The 22,278-nt window shown below is 40.7% G+C and overlaps 1 protein-coding gene across 1 annotated transcript in view; it reads left to right on the forward strand.

The window, feature by feature from the left end:
- The window catches only part of BICD1 (BICD cargo adaptor 1), a 167,048-nt gene that overhangs the window by 110,505 nt on the left and 34,265 nt on the right, over window positions 1-22,278 (forward strand). Inside the window, exons 3-5 of the mRNA XM_026040336.1 lie at window positions 8,558-8,710; window positions 12,147-12,584; window positions 17,784-18,878. Coding sequence (XP_025896121.1) covers window positions 8,558-8,710; window positions 12,147-12,584; window positions 17,784-18,878 — 1,686 coding nt within the window. The remainder of the gene's footprint in view (window positions 1-8,557; window positions 8,711-12,146; window positions 12,585-17,783; window positions 18,879-22,278) is intronic.

The raw sequence follows: 22,278 nt of genomic DNA on the forward strand, positions 1-22,278 counted from the left end.
AGCTCCACCTCTGGAGCTTAGAGTACGTCATGGATTTTGTGCTGAGCAGCAAGAATATCCAAAAGAGAAAAGACGTGTTGCCATTACCTCCTTTCCAGTATTGCCAGTGTCCACCTCATCAGCAGTATCAGAAAGTACCACTGAAAACTAACTTCATTTTTTAAAAGCTGACTTTTGCCTTTGCTGTTCTTTTTCTTCTGAGATGGACTGCAGCCCTGTGGTCTTGCTGATGATGTGAAGAAAGCTGGTGCTGGCCCAGGGGAGGGCCGGGGACCTGGGAGCAGCAGCTGTCGTACCGCTGAGCTTAAACTGATTGCAAAAGCCACGCACTGTCAGCACAACTTTCCTTTTGTTAGCTACCCGATGCCCCTGCGGGTCTAGGAAGAAATTTGGCACTTTGCACCAGACAGATGGCCTTTCAAAGAGATACATAGCGCTGGCAGATGTCTCCCCCAAGTGATCGGTTAGACCTTAAAAGCAGATTCTGGTTTCTTGATGAGCTTGAAAAGGCCTGCATGACTCCTCTATCGGAAAAAAAAGCCTGCCTTGAGGCATTGTCATGTAGAATCACTGCTGTGAGCTTGTTAAATAGTGGTTAGGCATTGACACCATTCAGAATGGAGGTTGTAATTGGACGAAGAGGAAAAAAAAAAAAAGCAGTTCAGTTCAAAAATGCTCCAAAAGCTCCTTTTTTCCCCTGAGCTAATTTGCTTAGGGTAGTTTGTTTTTAACATCTTTATAATAGGACTTAGGAGTCACAGCCAGGCCCGGAATAGTACGAGATGTACAGAGGGGCAACAGTCTCCCAGCAAGTAGCTTGTGTCTTCAGTACTTGTTACTCGAGTGCTGCCACCTGTGTTTAATGTCACCTGCCTGAATTCAATGTCACCAGAATGGGCCAGCCACCTCCAAGCAGGAGGGACAGCAAGGATGTGCCTAGGTGGTTTGACCTGAGTGTGATGGACATCTTCATCTGCCCATGAGCTGGGTGAAGCAGTGGTGACACTGGCCTTGGGGCTGGTGGCCAGCTGCCATGGGGATGTAGCTTTGTCCGTCTGCACCTGCAGAAAGGTTAAGAACAGGGTGGGCCTGGAAGCCCCTGTGGGACAGGGCACGGGGGATCATGCAGGTGAGCTGAGGTGGCAGCCATTCCACAGATGCTGTGACAGGCCTACATATTGGGGCTGTGTGTTTTGCAAAAGGGCAAAAAGGAGAAGTAAATGGAATATTTGAGGATGCAGAGAAAGGAAATTCCTGGAGGGAAATGGAGCAAAAACACTGCAAGAAAGGATAATGTTAAAGAAAAAGGCCTTTCATGTAATTTAGGCTTGATTGGCATGTGGGTCTAGCAGCTACAGGAGAAGAGAGAAAATGATCAAAGTTGAAAATGTGGGCCTGGATGAATGGGTGTTGGTGTCCGGCAGCGTCTGATGGTTTCCATACTGACGATTTTAGTATGATATCCATGAGTGGTGTTGTGGTGAAATCTCGAGCAAAGAGCACAATGTGGTCTCTTCCATGACCGCAGCATTCCCCTCAAGACTGTTAGTGAGGGGTGCTACATTTTCTACTCTTCTTTTGCCATATGGTGGTATCAACCTGCCCCCTTCATTATCCTTCTTTTACCCAGTCACAGTGGCATCTTGGAATAAGTCTTCCCACTTAGAAATGTGTAATGCCACTGGAGCTGCAAGAGGCAGATGAGCAGCAGAGTTTTAAGCTTAAACAAAATGACTCCTACAATGCCGTCCTTTGGGTAAAACTTTTTCCAGCCAGTTGATACAGAATATTTTACCCTTTTGCATGACTGTACTGTAATGTGGGACTTGATTCGAAATGTGCAAATATGCCCAAAGGATCCATTAACTGAATGCTGCTACATGGCTTAAGTCTCAATTTCTTCTCATGCCAATTTAGTACAGCCTAGTTCAGAGTAGTTTCTCTGTCTTGGAAGAGAATATGTGAGGAATATTACAGCAATATTTGTTACGGGCATCTAGTATGAAATATGCTTTGCTATTAATGCAATCAAGACCAAACCATTATTTTACACGTGTTCCCCTGACAGTTGCATATAAATATGGCATTAAAGGCTAATACTTCCTAGTCACTTAATAAAAAGAAACAATGTTCATAATATTATATGACTGTGATACTCTGCAGAAAAAATAAATGAAATAACCAGAACAATTCTTAATCCTGTCTTTTTATGTATTCTTATATATAAATTGAACAATGAAAACTTTAATAAAATTTATATTAGATAAAAGTACATGTAGCAAGATTTACAGCATTATATGCTATGAGTTTTAAACTTGGTTTAAAAAAGCCAATCTTGGTTTGTCTTTTATATACTGTAGCTAAAAAACATGTGGCTCTTTTCAACCTTATCTGTGATAGTGCTATCATTTTCTAAGTAAATCTACGTAAGGGAAAGTTTTTAGGTATTTACATTATTTTACAGCTATATTTTCAAAAATCTGAATACCTTGTGCACTCACTGCATGTCTGCCTTTTTTTTTTTTTCTCCTGTTGTTGAGTTGTAGTGAATGATATATCAAAAGCTAGGGAGTTTTTTTTAATTTTGTTTTTGTTTTGATGTCAGAATCAAATTTCAAAAGTTTGTGATTTCTGTTTTTGGACAATATGAGCACCATTCTTGCTTCTAAGGTAGTACATCCACTAACCTTGACCGTAATGATACCATCTGGATAAAAATTTTTTCAAGATGAAATCAGATAAATTCAGATTAAAAAGAAGGATGCAAACTTAATAGTGAAGAAAATAAATCTTTGAAATACTGTCTTTTGGGAAGCAGAGAGATTTGTGAGAGATTTCTCAATCACTGCTTGTTCCAGATGAAACTTTGTCTGTCTCGTCCCCCAGGTTTTCAGCTTGGCTAGGTGTACTTCTATTGTGGTGGAGGCTCAAGCTGCTCACAGTTGCAGATGGGGTTAGAAATGAGTCAGGAGGAGGAAAAAAAACCTTTTGAACCTTGTGACCTTGTGGTTGGGAAGGTTTAAGAGAAAGGATGAGGACAACTTTTCCCAATGAGCCATGGGATCTTCACGAGGTTTCCAAGTCATGGGGCTATGGAGGTGGGTATCTCTGTGCTCTCCTTCCCTGCAGAAGCAGCTGTACATTGCCATGGATCTTCCAAGATATCCCTGGCCTCTTCTTCCTCCCAGATAATGGAGAGCTGTGTTTGCTCTCTTGCTTCTTGGAAGCCTCTTGGACTTAGACGCCATGGAGCTCTGTGCTCTCTGTTCTCTTCCTTCTTGTTCTAGATGGATAGGGAAGAGGAGCGGAAGGAAGAGACTGCAGGTCTTTTCATTGTAGTTTTTCCACATTTCCATCAGTAGGAAGGCAGAAGGATGCTTTTTCAGTGCTATCATACTACTTCCTACCTTGTGTTGGCGAGAAATTCTCTATATAATGCAAGAATAGTTCTTCTTTTATGGAAAACAAAAACATACCCACAACTACCATTGAGACCTCTAAAGAGGAGCTATATTTTGTTACAGGAGGTACTGGTTCTTATCAAGTCCTAGCAAGACAGGCACAAACATTTTCAAGACAGACAACTCTTTATTGTTATCCCAGCAAAGGTGATTCAGCTCTTCTGACACTGGGAACTCTGGGATGATACAATATGGATGATACAGCACCATACACAGATCCCCTCAGTTTGGGGGATCACCAATCCACTTGTGCTGTTTTCAAGCCTTATTCATGATGCAAAATCATCAGATGCTGGTAGCAGAGCAGGTCTGGACTGTGGCTTTAGCTTAAAAACATCCCTTGGGCAGTATGCCCTATTGCCCCTATCACATTAATAAACCTGCAAGGCCTGGGAATGGTATGTATAGTGGACAAGGTTGCATAATATTTCAAGTAGAATAACATATAGCACAGGTGCTTAAAAAAAATCACATACGTATCAGCATACAGCCTTCATAATAGGCATATATTGGGCCAGCCATTATGTGGATCACTAATTCCTTATACAATAGTCCTCCGGGCTAGTCCTACAACCTATAATTAGGCTATAAATTTTGTAAGCATATACCTTTATTTTCTAAAGCCAATGAATTAAAGATGCTTTAGGGTTTTGTTATTTCTTCCTCATTAATTTTTCAGGATTTTTTTTTATACTGTCATGAAGCCAAGCAGATATAGCCCATAAATTTAAAAAGGAACCAGAATTATTTATGATTACGGTTAATTCTGTTTTGGGATGGTCCTAAAGGAGGAATTAGATTTGCTTTTGACCAAAGGTATTAGTGTGATAGCAGTGCTCTAGGACCTCTCACATGCAAAATTAGCCTGTTTGTAATTAAATTTGTATCCACCTTTAATTTTATATCATTTGCTCATTATTGTTATTAATAAAAGATAGACCTTGCATTTTTCTCTGTAGAGTGAAGTAAGGCACACGAATTTTGCGGAAAGATGTGTCTGCAAACACATAAGATCATGGATATTAGTCTAAGCATAAATTTTCGATTACATTCAATTTACTACGACTGCAATAAAACTGTCACCAGATCAAATAGGGTTTTGTACTCCATCAGCCATAATATAGTGCCATTAAATCCGAAGTGTATAATTTTTCCACTGTTCTCTTTATTCATGAATTATAAAGATTATAAAATCACACACAGCATCATGATGTTGTGTGCATTTTCTAGAAGATATCTTGTAATTAAACCAGGGCTGTTTGAAGCATCTAATTAGTTTCTGATTGCAAGATTGTTCTGCAGTGGAAAATGGTATGTTTTACTGCAGTAAGGACTGAAAGTCTTTTCATTAAAATTTACATGAGAAAAAAAAGTAGGAAAAAAAAAAACCCCAATCACTAGTTTAATAGTTTTGGGTTTTTTTGAGGGGAGAAGAACCAAGAGAGAAAAACCAGAACTAAACTGAAAACTTTCCTTCCCATAATCTGAGGGAGATGGAGAACCAGGTGACAGAAGGGCGTTCACTTTGGAAAGAAAGCTTCAAAGCAGCACCAGTTTCAAAGAAGTTCATAGGTCTTGGTCTGTGGGTTCATAGTTCAAGAAATCAAAGGCAGCTGAGCTGACTTCTCATCTTGGAATGGAGAATACCCAGCACTGCACTGCTGTCCCTTGGCTGCTCTGCACTCCTTAGGTTTAGTGACATACCACAAGGCAATCTGTTTGCTTGGGCGAGAGCACTCCAAATTTAAAATGGACATGGGGAAATTGTGTTTCTTTTGCTAGTTCTTTCTTATCATTTGTAAGATGAAATGCTTCTGTTGTTTTCACTTTGAATTCTTTGAGCCATCGCAGTACCCTACAGTGTGCCTCCACACACAGTTAATACAGCGTGCTCTGTAAGCATTGTGAAAGTCTGAATTGAATCAGAAATGATCTCAAATATATTGTATTAAGTTCTGTGAGAACTCAAAAGCTTATCACTTTATGTTTTTGTTCTCCTGAGAGGATTGAAGTGCTGAATGTACGGTAAAGATACCCCTGTAAAGGGGTAAAGATTTACCCCTGTAAATCCTGGAGATGTCTGTCTTCATGGACAACAATTTTGAAAACGTGTCGAAGTATCTCTGGATAGGCGACCTAAACAAACTTGATCACGACTGGGGCCTTCTGTTTTTCATTTCTCATGATCTGTTCTGTTGTGTATAGGTTCATTAGAAGTGCATTGAACCACATGACTGACATCTTCCACAATTAGTGCTCGTGTATAATTAGATGCAATGCTGACAAGGACTCTCTTGTCCGTGATAGTTTCACCAGAAAGGCCTTTTCCATCTTGGCACAAATCCATTAAAACTGTGGCACCATGTTTTTCTAGTGACTGGGACTGAAAGTTACTTCTAGGCATTAAAATATTTTTCATGTATCATTAGCTCCACCTCTTGGATTAAGCTGATCTTTACAGATGAAATAGTCCGTAGGGGAGTCCTCTCTGGAGATGCAAAATAATATTGATGCCCTAATAAAAGTATCTGGACCAGTTGCGGTATCCTGGAAGTTTAATGTTCAATACCCAACTGCCAGTACAGTTTAATGATGAATGATTTTGCTGATTGGATAATGATCGGGGTTGCATTGTCCTCTAGTGGCTCTGGTAGACAGCTGCCCTGCTGGCAGGCTCCTTTTGCCTTGCTTTTTTTTTTTTTTTTTTTTTTTAATCATCTTGTTTGGTTTTCATACAGGTCACCTCCAGAGAGGACTGGTACAATAGCCAAATACAAAGTTTGCAGCATACTGCCACTATATCAATACAGTCTCCATACTATAGGTATATAGTGTCTTGCACGTATATGTATATATATATGTATATATGTACATATAGTCTCTCTATCCGTATGATTTCTGCTGAAGAAATGTGTATTTAAAAAAAATTCCAATTAACAACAGACATTTTTGAGAAGGTACTATCTTTAAAAAGAGCATCTGATGGGAATATTCTGATGGGATATATTGTGCTTGCTGAAAGCAACAAACGTTGCATGAAATTTTTTGTACTGTAGTTTCCTTCCATGAAAGAAAACAGAGACCTCACATGAATGGAAGGACAGTAGCAGTCAGGCACGTCCTGTGGCTCCTCACTTGTAAGGCTGGATAATCCTAAGGTTTTGCATTGCTTTTAAAGCCCTGCCTTTCATAGAAAGCCATGAAAGCAAGAGAGCCTGGTATGGCTTAGTATTAGCCAGCATAATGCAGATTTTTATAAAAATGAGAGCCCAGAGCATGGAGAATAAAGCTATGGCATTTTCAGTGAAGAAATGCACATTTTACATGAAGGAAATATTGTGTCATCTTTTCATGCTGCCGAGCTGTGTTTGTCCTGCTGTTGTGGTAGGACAGTGGGATTGCTTCCAGCTGCGCTAGGCCCTTTGGGGGCAGGCAGAGGGACCACTTCAGACAGAGCTTTGCAGGCTCCTCAGATAGGATGCTTAGATAGAATAGAATAGAATTCAGTAAAAGTTTTTTGGCCAGGTCATCCATTCTGCCCCTCTGGTGTTTGTTTCCTCCCTTTTCCTACAGGGTCTTCCTGGTGAGGGAAGAGCCTGTTTGGCAGACGAGCAGAGGCTCGGGGCACCTCGGCAGGTCACTCGCACCGCTGGGCAGCAGGGTCATCCCTCAGCCCACGGATGTGTTTTCTGCTAAGAAACCCTTTAGTCTTCATTAGCTTGGGGCAGGGACGGATTCTTCTTCAACAAGCTTCATTTAAAAAACGCCTTGTTTACCACCCTTCCTAACTGCTATATGAAAGTATATATGTATTCTTCATGTTCTGCAGTATCATTTTCCAGGATCATTGCTTAACCTGACACTGAGCACCGCTCTGTGTATCCTCAGGTCAGAAACATCGTTTTAGCTCTCGCGCACTAGAAGGCAAGTTTTACAGGTGGAGCTGTTTAAAACTCACTGACTACAGTTTCAGCAGTACTGCTGCCTTTAGTAGGTGCCTTTTTAGGTAGATATGGGGCTCTTTTTCCTCACAGAAGTCCCCTGCAGCAGTCTGTGGCAGCTCTTCAGACACGCTGGCGGTGCTGAGGGCCTGCCCTTCACTGAAGGCACGGGAACTCATCTCTCCGTGTTACACTGGGTCATCTCCCCGTCAGTGGGGCTGCTGCAATGCTCATCTTATTCCTGGAAGCCAGAGGGACATATGACCGATTACACCTCTTCCTTTTGATCCAGAAAATCTGGGCTTCTGTTTAAAGCAGGGATGGGGACACTCATTGACCCTGGCAGCCAGCGGTTTGTGTTTTAATTCCTTGCTCATGTTGAGTGTTTTAGTTCAGTTTTTAGAGCTTCTGGGAAGACTTAGGTCTTTCTGGAATGGCCAGAATCTTCCTGTAAAAAAAATCAGACACACCAGGAATTTGATGGTAGTGATTTTGGGTGAAATTCATCCCTCGTGACCTGTCTCAAAGGTTGTACAGGAACTGCTTTTGCTAATGGAGAAACTGAAACAACAACCATGTGTGTTCTCAGGCATTATGGGTTTAAATATTGTGTCTTTAGCAGCTGGTGAGCTCCAGAGAGCTGTGAGTTTTTTAGGTTTTTGGAGGGTGCTTCATGACAGACTGCATGGCAAGGTCCCCCCCGCAACGCACACCCCTATATTTGTCTTTAAGGTCAGGTCCAAACATGTCAGTGTGCCCTGCTCAGTAATAGATGTCGTTGCAGAATAGATGCTATTAGTCACTCCTCTTTGGAGTGAATGTAGATAGTGTGGAAAACAGGAGGTAGCTCTATTTGGATGCAACTATGTCATATAGCAAGTAAACTAACTGGATGACAAAGCCTTGCCAAGCTTTCCCTTTTGATAAGCACCAAATCTTGGAACTGAAACTTTATCATATATTCTCATTTGGACATTGCCAATGTACACCTAAAGTTACAGTTTTGCCTGAAATAAAGAGATGATGTCGTTTCATCATGCACTGTTAAGTCATTTCAAGTTAAGGATTCATTTTTTGTGGCCTTTTCTATAGGAAGTGCTTATTGCTGAAGTGGCCCTTGTTGAACGGTAACATATTTGTGTTTTCTGTCCTCAGAATAACGAAATGGTGGAACTACAGAGGATACGAATGAAAGATGAAATTCGAGAGTACAAGTTTCGGGAGGCAAGACTTCTACAGGACTATACTGAACTTGAAGAAGAAAATATCACTTTACAGAAACTGGTGTCCACGCTGAAACAGAATCAAGTAAGTATCAAAAGAGTCTAGGGGCTGTGCTGACAAATGACACCATTTTCTCAAATTTCCATAGTATAATCTAGCAGAGCACTTCAATAAAAGTTTGTATGTTTTCTTTTTTTCTTCTTTTTATAAACACTTACTCTTTAACAGTGTTACTGTTTTTTTTTTTTTTTTTAGAAAAGGAGAGGCATTTCCTCATTTTTAGGAAAATCCTGATGGCATATATCTATGCAGAAATCTGTAAGAGCAGAATAATTATTGAAAATGGGTAGAACTGTAGCTTTTTGCTTTGTGCTTTTCCTCTCCTTGCACAGGAAACTCAATGCCTAACCCCAGAGTTTAGCTGGTGAGTTTTGTTTCCTGCACTGTTTCCTCTCCTCCCGCTATTGCTCGCTGCTCAGAAGTGCTAACCTGCAAGCTTGGCAAGCTTTGAAAACAGAAGAAGGAGTGCTCCTGGGTTATCTCTTTAACTTTCCCCTGCTGCAGCAGTTTGGAGCTGGGAGCAAGCCCTGTCCTGTGCCCTGTGGTGCACAATGTGCCCTGAGGAGCCCCGAGGTAGTCGCTGGCTCTGTGCAATCCCCCTTTACAAAAGCATGGCTTCCTTTGCCCCCAGATGTAAATGCTGCCAAGGAAGTCGGCAAGAGCACAGTTGCCCTTTGAACTGAACAGAAGGGATTTGTTCTCATGTCAGAAAAGTTAATTTGCCAGGATAAAGAAGTGAGTATCCTGGCTGGATGACAAAACTGGCTTTATCTTTCTAGATGTCTCCATGAGATTATCCTGCATAACCCCAGTTCCTGCACTTCCAACAGATGATAGCACTGCTTTGTAGTCCCCGTCTTATGTCCTGAGCCTCTGAATGGTTCAGTTAGGGCTTTTATCAAAAATAAATACAATAAATATTTATAGCATAAAAATAAATATCTGAGATGGTTGCTGTTTCTAATGGGAACCTCCTAACAAAACGTATCTTACTCCTGTAGGAATATGTGGTACTATTTTATCTTTCTTTACTTATATTTTATGTTTCTAGCCCAAATGAGATTGAACTATTTAGAACCATGAAGCAGTGCAGTAGGGGAATATATATATATAGTAGAAACTAGCTTATTTATTTGCTTATAAAGATTTCAAGGCTTTTGCATCACAGAAAGTGAATTTCTAGCAGATCACTTTGTGTCAGAGCTATTTATCAAGCCAGCAAATTCTCCCTTTGAGGTATGTATTTTTTATCTCACCAGCCTCACAGCGGGCATTTTCACATCATCAGGAAAAAAAATAAAGGCTCCTTTTTGGACTGCCCTAGTTTCTACCTGGAGAAAATCTGTTGCAAGTGTTTGCACCGCTGTCTGTCATAGTATTTCATTTATAATGCATCTGAAAACCAGCTGTGTGTGGAAAAAGAAGCATTGCCACATTTTGAATCACCTAAAAAAACCCAAACATTTTCTATCACATTTCCATGTTTTTGTAATTCCTAAAAAAGTGTTGGTCTACAATAGAAGATTTAAAGAGCATTTTATTTTCTAATACTTTAAATAATAAAACTATGATTTTTATTAATTATATATTGTATATATACATACAAGTCTTAATGATGAACTATGATTGTCTGTGTTGGACTTTTCTGTAACATTTTTCCTTGAAACTTGTAGAAACAAGAATTCATGAGATGGTTACCATATGGGTGATACTAACCTCTTGTTTTCATGAAGAATTTAAATGGAAGATGTTAGGTGTTTTTTATGTCCTCAAGTTATAAATGCAGCTCAAGGTTGAGCTCAAACAAGGTTGAGTTTTGTAATGTTTTAGATAGACATCTCCAGACAAAAGAGATTTCAAGTTTCTAAACAAAGATTTTAAAATACTATTTATTTTACTTTTCTTTTTCTAAGATTTTTTAAGATTTCCCAGTATGACTTACATTCTTTCTTTCTTTCTTTTGTTGCTTAATTGTTTTCAGTTCTCTGAATTTGAAGATTAGTCCTTCAGTTTTCAAGTTTGCTTTCCAAAGACTAACAAGTGCAAGACTTTTGACAAGTTGATAAACATTCTACTCCAAAAGGAATAGTTAATGTTTCTGTTTTTACCAGAATCTTATTATAGTTCATTTAAAATATACGTAAATATATAAATATCAATATCAACTGAAAAATACATGAGACCATGCTTTAAAATTGCAGATAGTAATGCATTTGAATTTATTACAAGTGTAGAATTAGAAGGTTTTTATAAAAGCATGAAAAATCAGCATTCCATTTTCTCTTTTACCAAACTGCTGCAAAATTTCTTCTGATAGTGGAAATTTTTCCATTTAGAAATGATAATATGGATAAATTACATGGACAGAATTAAAAATCAAAAACCCATTTCTCCTGGTGAGGAATGGACATGCAACCACGTAGGCAAAGATCTTTTGTGGGGGATAGCTGTGGGATTTTCTAGCAGGGGAAAAGGAGGGCAGTAAGCTGACATGTTCTGCAGCAGGGTCTCTTGCAACCTCTGGATATTGCTGAGCAACTGGCTTATAGCTAGACTGGTTTCCCTGAGTGTTGTTTTGTGTTGGGTGCAACACAGAGGTTTCCATGTATCTCCTATAAAAATGGGAGCTGCTTTCACACAGTAGAAGCAGTTGTTTTCTTCCATGCACGCTGCCAATAAATATATTGATAAAATACTACCCGGTTGGACACCTGGAAAGACAAGAGACCATTTAGTCCCACTAAACCTGACCAGTTCACTGGGGAAAGCATTTCAGCAAGTGCTCGAAAATGGCATCCCACCATTCTAGCAGTGGGTGCTAAACGACCTGTTTATTATATTTCCCTGGTAGTTTTAAATTCTCTGAGAATTTGGAGCATCCTGTAGTATAAATTGGTTGTGATTCCACAACCAGCAGATTGCTCTGCTGTTTCCTTTTTCCAATTAAATGTTTCTCGAATGATGGAGAAGGTTATGTGATATGTACAGAGAAGTTGGACTCTTCAAAGACTTTTGTACTTTCCATCTATAGATTTTAACACTACTAAGACACCAAGATACTTGAGAGTATCCCTATGTGAGTGACTTATGTCCGGTAAGAGTAACTATGTGAAGATTAGAGTCATCTTCAGAATACTGGCCCAAGCTGTGTTAAGATCAATGCATGTAATGATGTAACAACACTGCATATGACAACTCACAGTTAATCTCTGATTACCAGGATACCTGCTTCTAAATAACCTTCTTTCCATGAAATGCATTGTTTATTATGATAAACTAAGTGGAAAGGGAGATTATTACAAACCACTTGAATTTTCTGTTTGGCATTTTTTTTGCAGCTACAGGTCTAGTATTTCATTTTTTTTTTCTAATAGCACCTATTTCAATAAGGCTAGTGAATGGCAGGTTTTCATGACTCAAGTTTTAGTATTATGAATGTTCTTTGTCTTGTCTAATTCAGGTTGAATATGAAGGCTTAAAGCATGAGATTAAACGCTTTGAGGAGGAGACAGTGTTGCTTAATAGTCAGCTAGAAGATGCCATCCGGTTGAAGGAGATTGCTGAGCATCAGCTGGAGGAAGCCCTGGAAACTTTAAAAAATGAGAGGGAGCAAAAGAACAATCTGAGGAAGGAACTCTCCCAGTATATCAACCTCAATGATAGTATGTATAATAACCATATTAATATATCAGTAGATGGATTAAAATTTGCAGAGGATGGGAGTGAGCCCAACAACGACGACAAAATGAACGGACATATCCACGGGCCTCTTGTGAAACTCAACGGTGACTTCCGAGCTCCCGCGGTTAGGAAAGGGGAATCTCTGCACCCAGTGTCAGACCTCTTCAGTGAGCTCAACATATCAGAGATACAGAAGCTGAAGCAGCAGCTCATGCAGGTAAGAGCTTAATTTAACGTCCTGATTAGACATACATCTCATGGAGTCTAATCCCAGCTTTTGGCATGACTTTGATTTCCTCCAGGGACATGCTTGACTGTATATTCTCTGTCCTCTGCTTTGATGTTTCTTTATGTCTTGATTGTGCTTGAAATACCTCTAGAAAGAGAATATTTGTATGTGAAAATAGTGTGGTCTGAACTGGTATTTAGTGGAAAGAGAGAGAGGAACTGAGATAATGTAGTTGCCAGTGATGGGATTTTGGTGTCATTTTCCTGGTATAATAACAGAAAATGCTCCTGAGATTGCAAATGGAGCAGAGCACTCTTCAGTATATACAGATTCAGTATATATTCAGTATAGACAGATTCAGTTATGACCTCCCTGCAAATCAGAGGAAATTTTTGCCCTTAGCTTCAGTTGCAACAGGATCTGACCAACAAAAAGACCCTCCAAAAGAGAACAAAAGGAGAGGGACATTTTTAGTAAATACTAACAGAGAACATTTTAAAAGGCACCTGCCACAAACTGATAGTCATAGGACTGTGACACCCTAGAAAAGGAATAAAGATGTTCCTCGGTCTCATGGCTTTGCGAGAACAGGACAACATCGCACAAACAGCCGCTACCATTGCTTAGCGTGCAAGTCATGGTAAAAAGTCTAACGAAGAAATAATAGACCCAAGTGAGAAATATTAGTTTAGATACTGAAAAACAGTTTGATACTGCAAAACACTGATGTGCAGCTTTTTTAAGTGGGCATCTCTATTTAGTCGTATCAGCTCCCATGGGGTCACATAGATTTAATGCAAAAATTTCCTCGAAAATTTCTCTGCGGAGTAGATTTGGGGATTTAATTATGTTCAAGCTGACAGAAAGTAATTCTTCAGCAAATTTGGATATTCACAGAATCACAGAATGGTTGAGGCTGGAAGGGACCTCTAGAGATCATCTAGTTCAACCTCCCTGCTCAAGCAGGGACACCCAGAGCACCGGGCACAGCGCGACATCCAGGCTGGTTTTGAAGACCTCCAGAGAAGGACACTCCACAACCTCTGTTGTAGAACAAGCCTGTTCCAGGGCTCTGTCACCCTTACTGCCATGAGGTTCTTCCTCACATGGAGCTGGAACTTCCTGTGCTTCAACTTGTACCCATTACCCCTTGTCCTATCACTTGCCACCACCGAGAAGAGTTTGGCCCCATCTTCCCTACATTGTCCCCTCAGGTACTTAGATATATTGATCAGATCTCCATTCAGTCTTCTCTAGGCTAAAGAGGCCCAGCTAGTTTAGTGTTTGCTTATAAGATAGGTGCTCCCATTCCTTAATGATCTTTGTTGCTCTCCACTGGACCCTCTCTAGAAGCTCCCCATCCCTCTTCACCTGGGGAGCCCAGAACTGCCCCCAATACTCCAGATGCGGCCTCACCAGAGCTGAGCAGAGGGGCAGGATCCCTTCCCTTGACCTGCTGGCAACACTCCTCCTGATGCAGGCCAGGATCCCATTGGCCTTCTTGGCCACGAGGGCACTGCTGGCTCATGGTTAACTTGGTGTCAACCAGGACTCCCAGGTCCCTCTCCACAGAGCTTCTTTCCAGCAGGTCAACCGCTAATCTGTACTGGTTATTCCTCCCCAGATGCAGGACGCTGCACTTGTCCGTGTTGAACCTCATGAGGTTCCTCTCTGCCCAACTCACCAGCCTGTCCAGATCCCTCTGGATGGCAGCACAGCCCTCCGGAGGGTCGGCCACTCCACCCAGCTTGGTGTCATCTGCAAACTTGCTCAGGGTGCACTCCGTGCCCTCACCCAGGTCGTTGATGAACAAGGTGAACAGCACTGGACCCAGTATTGACCCCTGGGGGACGTGACTGGCCACAAGCCTCCAACTGGACTCGGCCCCATTTTATTATCACCCTCTGAACTCTGCCATCCAGTCAGTTCTTGATCCATCTCAGTGTGCACTTGTCCAAACCACACTCCCCAAGCTTCCCCATGAGAATGTTATGGGAGACTGTGTCGAAAGCCTTGCTGAAGTCAAGGTAGACAACATCCACGGCTCTCTCATCGTCCATCCAGCCAGTCATCCCATCGTAGAACGCTATAAGGCTTGTCAGGCATGAATTCCGCTTGGTGAATCCGTACTGACTACTTTTGATCACCTTCTTTTCCTTGACATGCCTAGAGATGGTCTCTCAGATGAGCTGCTCCATCCCCTTTCCAGAGACGGAGGTGAGGTTAATCGGCCTGTAGTTTCCTGGGTCCTCTTTAGTGGTGTTTTTGCCATGTATTCCTTACCTCTCCACAGCTGGTATATATCCTCCAGTTTTCTTTGCAGAGACTGTAGCAGAATTACTGAAGAAACTATGTATCTCTCAGGAAATATTTTTATGTTTATAGACACCTTTTTTTTGAGAGAAGAAAACTTTGCTATTTTGTACAGGCGTGTCTGTTCAGTGGGAAGACATGGTCAGCTAATTTTTACAGCCTTCTTTCCCTTTCATGGTGTTTTCCTTATTCTTCAAGCCAACATCCTCACTGTCCTATTTGGAAAAGTTAGATTAATTATTTTTTTTTTTTAAAGTAGTGCAGATTCTTTTCTGCAGTATTCTCTGACACATAAAAATTGAGGCTGAAATTCAGGGTCCTTGAAGTGAATTTCCTGTTCACATCAAGTATTCCTCATCAGGAACTGTTTGCTGATCTATTAATAAAAGTGGCATGGAGGGGTGTGATAAATAGCAATGGTTAAATTGTTTCCCATAATTGCAAACTATAGAACAAAACTAGAAGGATATCTCCCCAAACTGAAATCCTTGAAGGATATACCAAAAATAACAGCTTATTCCCCAAAGTTTGCTATGGGTAAAAATATTGTCTAGGGCAAGAAATATAATTACTGTACTAAAACCCAGTAGAGAATCATTAGTATTCAGATGGTGTCTTCAGGGCTCAGTTTGATCTTTCTCTTTTTCCCCTTCTTGAAAGTAGAAGCACATATCTTCAAACAGAAGTAGATTAGCTTCATCCATTGTTACTGGACTGTGATCGGTGAAAGTCAGTATGTACATATATTTCATTTTTTCATTTTACCTACTGTCCAAGTTGTTGTATGAGTTATAGCTGTCAGACCTTTTCTCTGGAACAGTCGTTTGTTTTTAAGCTCTTTTTCTATTACACCAGTCTAAATCACTGAAAATAAATATTTGTTCCAGAGCCCATATATGTGTGTATATATATATATATGTGTATATATATATGTATAGCTGAGATAATAATCTGACAGAGTTCTGTGAGAGCAGTCACCTTTTGACAAGATGGTCTTGGCAGAGAGAAAGGTTAAGCTAGTTTGGACTTTCTGTTAATAAACAAAATTCAGAAAGAGCAGACTGATGCTGCAAATGAGAAATAATTGGGATGAGAGGGAAACTAGGACAGCAACCAGGGAATAGCGTCAGAGGAAGATACCACTCTGCTCATGGCCCTTGGCTTTGCTCTCCTACATTGCAGCACGGGTTATGTAGCACATAAAGTAGAGCATTCTGTATCTAAAGAGTCAGACTTTCCTTAATCTTTAAATAATGATAAAGTTTGGCCCTGTTTATTCTTCTTAAGTCATCAGTCACCTGTACGTAAGAAAACTAGGGCAGATTTTTTAAAGGTTTTTAACATGATTTCTATTTTTGCTCCTAGGATTTGGTGGCTGCGAGTGATAAAGGTTCTAATAAAAGCCATGTTTTGAAAGCCTGTCTGTAAAATGAGGGGATCAGCGTATGCGTTAGTGCTGTAATACGTTTCAGCAGCAGCCACTGGATTTCTAGCTATGAGATAAGAGGAGTTTGAACTACTGCTGGAAGATTTTCTGAGACGCATTAATATTCCCTTACCTCTCTAAAAGGCTTTTTTCTTTTTTCCCCCCCTCTGGCAAGTTTCACGATGGCCAATTTGAGTCTTCCAAGCACTACCTGGGGAGATGCTGATAGCAAAGGAAATCCTTTTTTAAAGGATTTTTCTCAACTGACAGCTTCGATTTCTGTGAATTAGTAATTCACTTGCCCATAAAGGGAATGTGGAACTGCCAGTTTCACTGCATGTATGAACACAGGGCTGAGCTATTGCAACTGTAGGAGAAAGAGAGAGCAATGAACCTGGGCTCAGGATTTCCACAGACAGCCTGATCCTGCTGCAAAAGCCATGAAAACAAGAAGGATCCTGTGTTTTTTTTGTTTTTTGCCCTCCTCTGGTTCCCAGTTCAGAACTGGTCAAAAGCACAAAAAAAAAAAAAAAAAAAGCATATTGCTTTAAATTTTTCAGGGGTGTTGCCTGCAAGTAGTAAGTATCTGAACAGACCAAACTTAAAACAGTTATTCTTGATCACTTGATTTAAGACGCTGTTTATTAAACAGCTAGAGGAGTTCTCAGTGACATCTGCTGTGCAAAACTGAGTTTTCAGCGGGGATTTATCAGATCAGAGGCAGTGATTTGTTAGTTTGTTGGTTATACCCCAAATGCACAGCTTTTTCTCTCATGCCCTTAAAGGGATGGATTTTTCTTATAGTTAAAGGCTGGAGGAGGGGAGTCCTAGGAGGTGCATATGCTCAGTGTCCCAGTCTGTGTGTTTGCATGTGGTGGCAATTTAATCTCATCTGTGGAAAAGTAGACAGACATTTGTTTACTGCATTTGCATTCAGTAAGTAAGCACTCCTTTATGAGTGTTTGCAACACTCCAAATATATAAATAAAGTTTTTAAATGAGTGGAAAATGTAAATTCAAAGTCTGTTGACAAATGTGTATGTTTCAGTGTAATATGAGATAGTTGATATCATTGCAATTTCTGCCTACTAAATTAGCTGATCTAATAAATTCTAATAAATTCAATATTATTACTCTGTTTTAGGGGAATGGGCAGAATTGCTTGGTTGTCAAATAATTGTTTACTTGTCAATGTGTAGAAGAATAACAACTTTGTGACATTGCAGATGGTAGCAGGGGGCAAGACTGTATAACTCCCTACAAGATCAACATATCTCTGGGACTTAATTTTATGATTGAGAAGTACAGGTACTTCAAAATCTCCTTGAAGACTTTGAAGCCCTCAAACTGTGTATGCAAAGAGGGGGAGTAGAAGAGATGGATGTGAGGTTGGAGTTCAGCAGAGAAGCACAGGCGGGATGAAATCTCTTACTTTGACTCTGTTGCAGGTGGAAAGGGAGAAGGCCATTCTCCTGGCCAACCTTCAGGAGTCTCAGACGCAGCTGGAGCACACCAAGGGAGCCCTAACCGAGCAGCACGAGCGAGTCCACAGGCTCACGGAGCACGTCAATGCCATGAGGGGGCTGCAGAACAACAAGGAGCTGAAAGTGGATCTTGACTGCGAGAAGGGCCGAGAGCCTGGGGAGGAAGCACATGACTACGAAGTGGACATCAATGGCTTGGAGATCCTAGAATGTAAATACAAAGTAGCAGTTACTGAGGTGATTGACCTTAAAGCTGAAATCAAAGCCTTAAAGGAGAAATATAATAATTATGTGGAAAACTACACTGAAGAGAAGGCCAAGTATGAGAGCAGGATCCAGACATACAACGAGCAGGTGACAAACCTGGAGAAATCAACCAAGGAAAGCCAGGAAAAAATGGTCCACATGGAGAACGAATTGCAGAGGATGACGAGCATAGCAAATGAAAACCATAACACCCTCAACACCGCCCAGGACGAGCTGGTGACCTTTAGCGAGGAGCTGGCTCAGCTCTACCATCACGTCTGCCTGTGCAACAACGAGACACCAAACAGGGTCATGTTGGACTATTACAGGCAAAGCAGAGTCACCCGCAGCGGAAGCCTAAAGGGACCGGATGACCCTCGAGGTCTCCTTTCCCCACGGCTCGCCAGGAGGGGAATGGCATCGCCAGTAGAAGCCAGGACCCCGACCGAGCAGGTGACAAAAGAGGGCACAGAGCCTGGCAAGGAACAGAGCCCAACAAAAACACCTACAATTTCTCCTGTCATCACGGCCCCTCCTTCCTCCCCAGTCTCCGACACTAGTGACATTCGCAAAGAGCCGATGAACATCTACAACCTCAATGCCATAATAAGGGACCAAATCAAGCACTTGCAGAAGGCTGTCGATCGGTCGCTGCAGCTGTCCCGCCAGCGTGCGGCAGCTCGGGAGCTGGCGCCCATGATCGACAAAGACAAGGAGGCCTTAATGGAGGAAATACTGAAACTGAAGTCACTCCTGAGTACAAAGCGGGAGCAGATAGCAACCCTGAGGGCAGTGCTGAAAGCCAACAAGCAGGTAAGGTGCTAATGAAATAGCTGGTCAAGAATTAACTCTTATTTCTACTGATTACTTACATGCATTCCTAGAAGAATATGGGGAATTATTTATCCTCTCACTCAATCATGATGGGCCTAGACCTTTCTTCCCCCACACCCCAGTTGCTCTTTGAGTGCTTGACCCAACATTCCCCAAAGGAACAGGCAGAAGAACTTTTCCTGTAGTACAAGATGAGAAGAAGGGCAGGAAAGGGGTCATCCAATCTACCTTGGTGTGAGGGGCTTTGGTGGGAATGTGAGGTTCCAGAGGGTACACAGGTGTCAAGTGCCAACTATTGAAATGCGACATGCTAGATTTATAAGGCGTTGCTTAACCTGGACACTTCAAAACAATCCACAAAAGCAGCTCTTTGACCATTTTAGAATTGATTTTCAATTGTTCATCTAAAATTAAGTGATTTGTCCAAAGTTGCAGTGTTATCACTAACACTTGAGATTAGATCTCAGTTCTGTACAGCTTCATAACCAGACTGATACTCAGTACCTCACTGTCCTTTCAATGGCAAGAGCTTTCTGCTAAGCAGATTAAACGATTTACTTCTAGAGGGTCAACAGCATTGAAATAGCTGGATTTATCAGCACATTCTAAAAGGGGCACAAAACTTTTTTACTGCAAAATGGAAAGATTACCAAAATTGGAAAATGAAATGGGTTACCTCTGGAGAGGCTCTTTGGGGTGCACTGAACCCAAGGTGCAGTGGTCAGGGTTAGGAACACAAGCACAGAAGAGATCACCTGGGCCAGCACGCCAGCACCTCAGCAGCTGCAGGCAGCCCTGCTTGTGGGGCGTAGTTGCAGAGACTACGTTTATTTGCACACTATGTCCTCTCAAGCCCTTTGTATCCATTAGATTCCAGCTCGGCAAACACTTTAAAAAGTTAAATTTAAGTGTGTAAATGTTTCTATTTACATCTGTTACATCTCTTTATGTTCTGAATTAAGTACAGGTGTAAGAAGCTGCCGGGGAAGAGTCATAAACCAGATTACCCAGGATTTTTCTTGTCTGAAAAAGTGCAGTAATCACCACATGGGGGCACGAATCTTGATTAACAGCTTAGGCTACTGTCATCTGATGGCAATGATGCTGTTTCGGTGTTAAAATTCCCGATAGTCATGTAATCTGAAGTCTTAAATTTGAAATTAAAATTCATTGTTGGATCTTCAGCTGGATTTCTAGACCAGGGATTTAAAAATTGGAGCAATATTTCAACACATGTTGGAATATATTATAGCATTTTTCCCTCCAACTGTAATATGCATTCATTATTAATTTGATTAAATGCTATCTCTCACTGTATTAGCTACTAAGCAATATAGTTCCGAGTAAATATGTGTATATTTGCCATATAATTACAATGTATTTGAAGCATATGACTTTAGATTCCATGTTAAAGATTTTTTTCATTAGCATAGAACCATTTTGTAGTATTAAAAGAGAATCTAGCTCACTCTTGCTCTTTCTATATTTCTTTTTATTACAGACAGATATAAAACATATTCTAAAACATGTTCACTCAAATGGGAAAGAAAGATTTGTTGCATGAGAAGGTGATAATAACTAAACTTTTTATCTATTGGATAAAAGCATTGAAATGTATAACTCTGTACAGACTCTTGCAAGCCAAATTCCTATCTTGCAAACCTATTCCTGCAAATAAAATACCAACATTGAGAAGCTTTCAAGTTAAGAAGTGTAATAATATAAATGGAAAAGAAAAATTAAAAGTTACAGAGGCACAGGGTGGGTGCATTTTTATTACACTAACACCAGTACTGCCAACCCAAACTGATGGGTGTATCCTAACCACACTTGGTGTTCAAAAAAATATGAGTCAAGCATGAATCACCCCTCTAATTCTTCCCTTCCAAAATAATGACATTTAAGCAACCATAGGCTGGTAGTTTTTTTTTCTCTGTGGGTTTTAGTTTAGGAGATGAGGCTATAGAGGGCAAATGGTTTGGTTTTACACATTTTCTGTAAAACCACAATACCTGGGATTTTGATTCATTAAAAACCTTCCTCAAGTCCTAACAAGGCTGATACTAGTGTGAAACAAGAACTTTTCTTCATTAATACATTAATTCAAGTTAGTGTACCTTCGCTGCCAGGTGGGAAACATTCCTGCCTTTGGGAAATTTTATACTTTGATCTGGCAAGTGATCAGGAGGGGCTCTTTGTTCTTGTCAAGTTCCCCTCCATATTTTAAATCCTGTGCTTTGCAGAAATATGGAAAGGAATGGAGAGAGGGAGGAATGGAGAGAGGGAGGCAGGAAATGCTGTGAGGAGAACCAGTCTGTCTACGGGATCTCAGTGCTCAACTCTAAAGGGGAAGAACAGATTCAATTCCAGGGCCTGGGCTTTGAGGCTCTATTTCAGGCAAGGAAGTCACGCCAGGAACACGCCAGGGCTATCTAATTACCACACAAAGTATTGCAGAATTGTGTTTAAAACACATTTTTTTTACACTGTTTCTGGTCGGTCACTTCATTTCCTGTGCTGACATCCTCAGTTATCCAGGTACAGAGGCAAATGATTCACTGCGAGAAGAAAAGCAGACTGAATTTCTACCCCAAGTTGTGTTTATTTCTCTTCACCCTAAGTTGCCCGCCAGCAGAAGGCACTGGAGGAGTCTGTGTTTCATCTGTTGCAGCAGGCCTGTCAGTCTGGCAGTTCACTTAGACCTTTTAAACCTTTAACAGCACACAGTATATTTCTGTTGAAGCTGACAGGCCTTTGCCTGTTTGCCTATTTTAATGCATTTGACTTTTTTTGATGATGATGATTGCAATTCTTTTCTGAAGTAATATTTTTAAATAAGCACTTTGGTGCTAAGCTGAGCCAGAAGGAAAATACACAGAACATTATAATGCAGGAAGAAAGGCCAAGGTTTGCTTTAAGAAGCTGCAAACCTAAACACAGGGAATTGAACCAGTGCTCAAGATATATAAGTGCACATATATCTTGCTGCCTTGCTTGCTTTCTTTTTTCTTGATTAGTGTGCCCGTGTATTCATAGTTTTAACTACTGTGCCAACACTATTTTTATGGAGCAAAAGCAAGCAGCAGTTTTACATTATAGAGTAATATTAAATTAATTTTAAAATAAACTTTAGGATCAGTTCATTAATAATTTCACTCCAGCTTACACCTTTGAGATGCCTATAAAAATCTTCAGAGAAGTCACCAGTCATACAGTGCGTGGTCTATGAGCAAAAGCCTGATGTTACACAAACCCTAGGCAGCAGAATCAGTCCTTGGAAAATGAAGTTGGGTGGAAGAATTCAGTACCATGTACACTTTCTGCACAAAAGTAATGGGTTTCTGTTCTCCTTTTATTTCATGCAAAATTGAAGTACTTA

Source organism: Nothoprocta perdicaria, unplaced genomic scaffold (assembly GCF_003342845.1).
Source record: "Nothoprocta perdicaria isolate Ctin4 unplaced genomic scaffold, notPer1 scaffold_253, whole genome shotgun sequence".
In the NCBI taxonomy this organism is placed as follows: Eukaryota; Metazoa; Chordata; class Aves; order Tinamiformes; family Tinamidae; genus Nothoprocta; species Nothoprocta perdicaria.